Source organism: Lolium perenne, chromosome 6, assembly GCF_019359855.2.
Source record: "Lolium perenne isolate Kyuss_39 chromosome 6, Kyuss_2.0, whole genome shotgun sequence".
In the NCBI taxonomy this organism is placed as follows: domain Eukaryota; kingdom Viridiplantae; phylum Streptophyta; class Magnoliopsida; order Poales; family Poaceae; genus Lolium; species Lolium perenne.
This window is the reverse complement of record NC_067249.2, coordinates 190,903,198-190,905,506: the sequence shown is the minus strand read 5'-3', so window position 1 is coordinate 190,905,506 and position 2,309 is coordinate 190,903,198. Positions and strand designations below refer to the sequence as shown.

At 60.7% G+C, this 2,309-nt stretch overlaps 1 protein-coding gene across 1 annotated transcript; it reads right to left on the bottom strand.

The window, feature by feature from the left end:
• Positions 1-560: 560 nt before the first annotated feature.
• On the bottom strand, positions 561-1,936 carry LOC127306622 (E3 ubiquitin-protein ligase ATL4-like). Its single transcript, XM_051337287.2, has one exon. The coding sequence runs from the start codon at positions 1,803-1,805 to the stop codon at positions 714-716; it is 1,092 nt and encodes a 363-aa protein (XP_051193247.1). The 5' UTR covers positions 1,806-1,936; the 3' UTR covers positions 561-713.
• Positions 1,937-2,309: the final 373 nt, after the last annotated feature.

Below are 2,309 nucleotides of genomic sequence, written 5' to 3'. Positions count from 1 at the left end.
TTAGAGGGCTAAGATCGTGGTGGAAATTCTCCGGAAGGCGCAGTGGTTGCGGATCATCACCGTTTTCGTCGATTCTGCTTTGTCGACATTGCTTTCTTTTCTTTCTTCTTCCTTTGTTTCTTTTAGGCTTTGGTGTGCTATTTGCCCCAGCAATAATCTCAATTGTGTATCGATTGGTTGCCATATTAATATAGCGGGATGAAATCAATTTCGAGAAAGATTTACTTGCAGCCTCACAGAGAAATAAGAAATGATCACACAGCTGACCTGAAAATTTGCCATGCCCATCCACGGACTGGGCACGCTTGACTGCAAGTCTGCCACGCGCACTACGGCCATGGATCCAGCGCAGGTGACAACCACACGCGCACCACGACGCGACCCAAACATCAGTACTGGGAAATGGCGAGACAAACATGTCGCTGCACGACTGACTTCATGCCATCTCGTCATCTCCATTGGCCACCGGAGTGCGAGTGCCAAAAATTCTGGAGGAGAGCGCTGAGATCGAGAGGAGGAATGAACAATGGAGGAAGACGACGGCGCAGTCCAAATCAACGGAAGCTTCGATCCAAAAAGAAGATCATCTGAGTTCTGAGACTGGGGCCAATTCTATTTTTACAGTAGTAGCTCCTAAAGTAATATGCAAGTTGCTGGACAAAAAAACAATTCCGCGAGGTTTCCGAAATTTGAGACCGGCGGATCGGATCCTCCTATACGCCGACGATCCAGCGGTAGAGGCCCATGAAGCCCTGCTCGTCCTCGTCCGCCGCCCGCGGCGCCGGAATGGCGGCCCCCGACGCCGCCTCAGGGTCCCACTGCCACGACTCCTCCTGCCGGTGGCTGTGGTGGCCCTGGCTCCACCGCGCGCTCCACCGCCCGGAGAGGGACGACGCCGACGACGCCAGCCGGTCCACGTACTCCCGCAGCCACCCGCGCGACCCGGCCGCCTCCGCCAGCGCCTCGCCCGGGCCCTGCGGCCCGGCCGCCGACGCCGACTTGGCCGCCGCCGCCGCCGCGGCGGGCCGCGCGATGCGCGCCACGACGGCCTCCACCTCCTCGTCCACGCGGTAGTCGAAGGAGCCGAGGGAGTAGGTGCGGCGGTCGTCCGCGGCGGACGAGCGGCGGTTGCTCACGCTGCCGATCTCCACGCGGAAGCTCCTGGAGTTGCTGCCGAGGCTGCTCCTCGACCCCAGCGGCTCCTGCTGCGCGGCGGTGTAGGCGGCGGGGAGGGGCGGGTGCGGGAGCGAGATGGCGGCGCGGCAGAGCGGGCAGGACGGGGTGGTGCGGAGCCAGGCGTCGACGCAGGCAGCGTGGAACGCGTGCCGGCACGCCGGGAGCAGCCGCAGCTCCGCGTCGGGGACGAAGGGCGACAGGCACACGGCGCAGTCCGGGGAGCTCTTGGGCAGCACCGCCAGCGCCGACGCCATTGTGAAGAGCGGCAGCGACGCGATCAGCCGCTCCTTCTCCTCGTCGACGTCCTCGGCCCCCGCCGCCGCGGGCCTCGCCGGAGGGACGACTTCAGCCGCCCCGGCTTCGGACGGGGTGGCGGAGACGCGGTGGGCCCTGGGGAGGGAACTCGGGGCCGGGGGTGACGGGTGCCGCGAGAGGCAGCGGAGGAGGAAGTGGATGGAGACGGAGGCGCAGAAGACGAAGGCGAGGAGGGCGGCGATGATGAGGAGCGAGGGGGAGAGGTTGAGCGACGAGGAGGAGGGCGGAGCCGGCGGCGGCATTGAGGGTGGGATGGTGACGGCGAGGGGGTCTCCGCCGTACGGTGGCGCGGGCGGCGGGAAGAAGGAGGCCATGGCGGAGGTCAGGCCGGTCGGAGGAGGACGCTGGCGGGTGTGTTTAAGGCTCGGTAGCTGCCTCCTGTGTCGAGCCTTTTATGGGTTTTGGAATGCGTGCCGCGGACGGACGGAGGGTAGGCGATACTGCCGCCGTAGATAGACGACAGAGATGGAAACTGGAAGGTAAAATACTGGTGGTATCATTCGCAGGAAGCAGTAATGTGAATGACCTTTTTTCAATTTTCCCTCCCAACTTTTGTCGTTCACCTGATCATCTTGTGTTTGTGTTTTTTGACTTCGCTTGTTTTAGATTTTTTTAGAGGTGAGATAAGGGGCACAGGTGGATGGTTCCATTTGTCAACCATTTCTAGTTTAATTGATCATCATTTGGATTGTGGAGATCCCAAATCGGAATTAGTTCCCTATTTGTATGCACCGAAGTAGTTTCAGCACGGTCAATTGCTCTGTTCAACTGTAGTATTGACATTGTGTATGGGTGGGCCTGACAGTCTCTAGTGTCTT

Excerpts from the sequence above, each read along its gene's own strand:
- LOC127306622 (XM_051337287.2), bottom strand. The coding sequence starts at position 1,805 with ATGGCCTCCTTCTTCCCGCCGCCCGCGCCACCGTACGGCGGAGACCCC.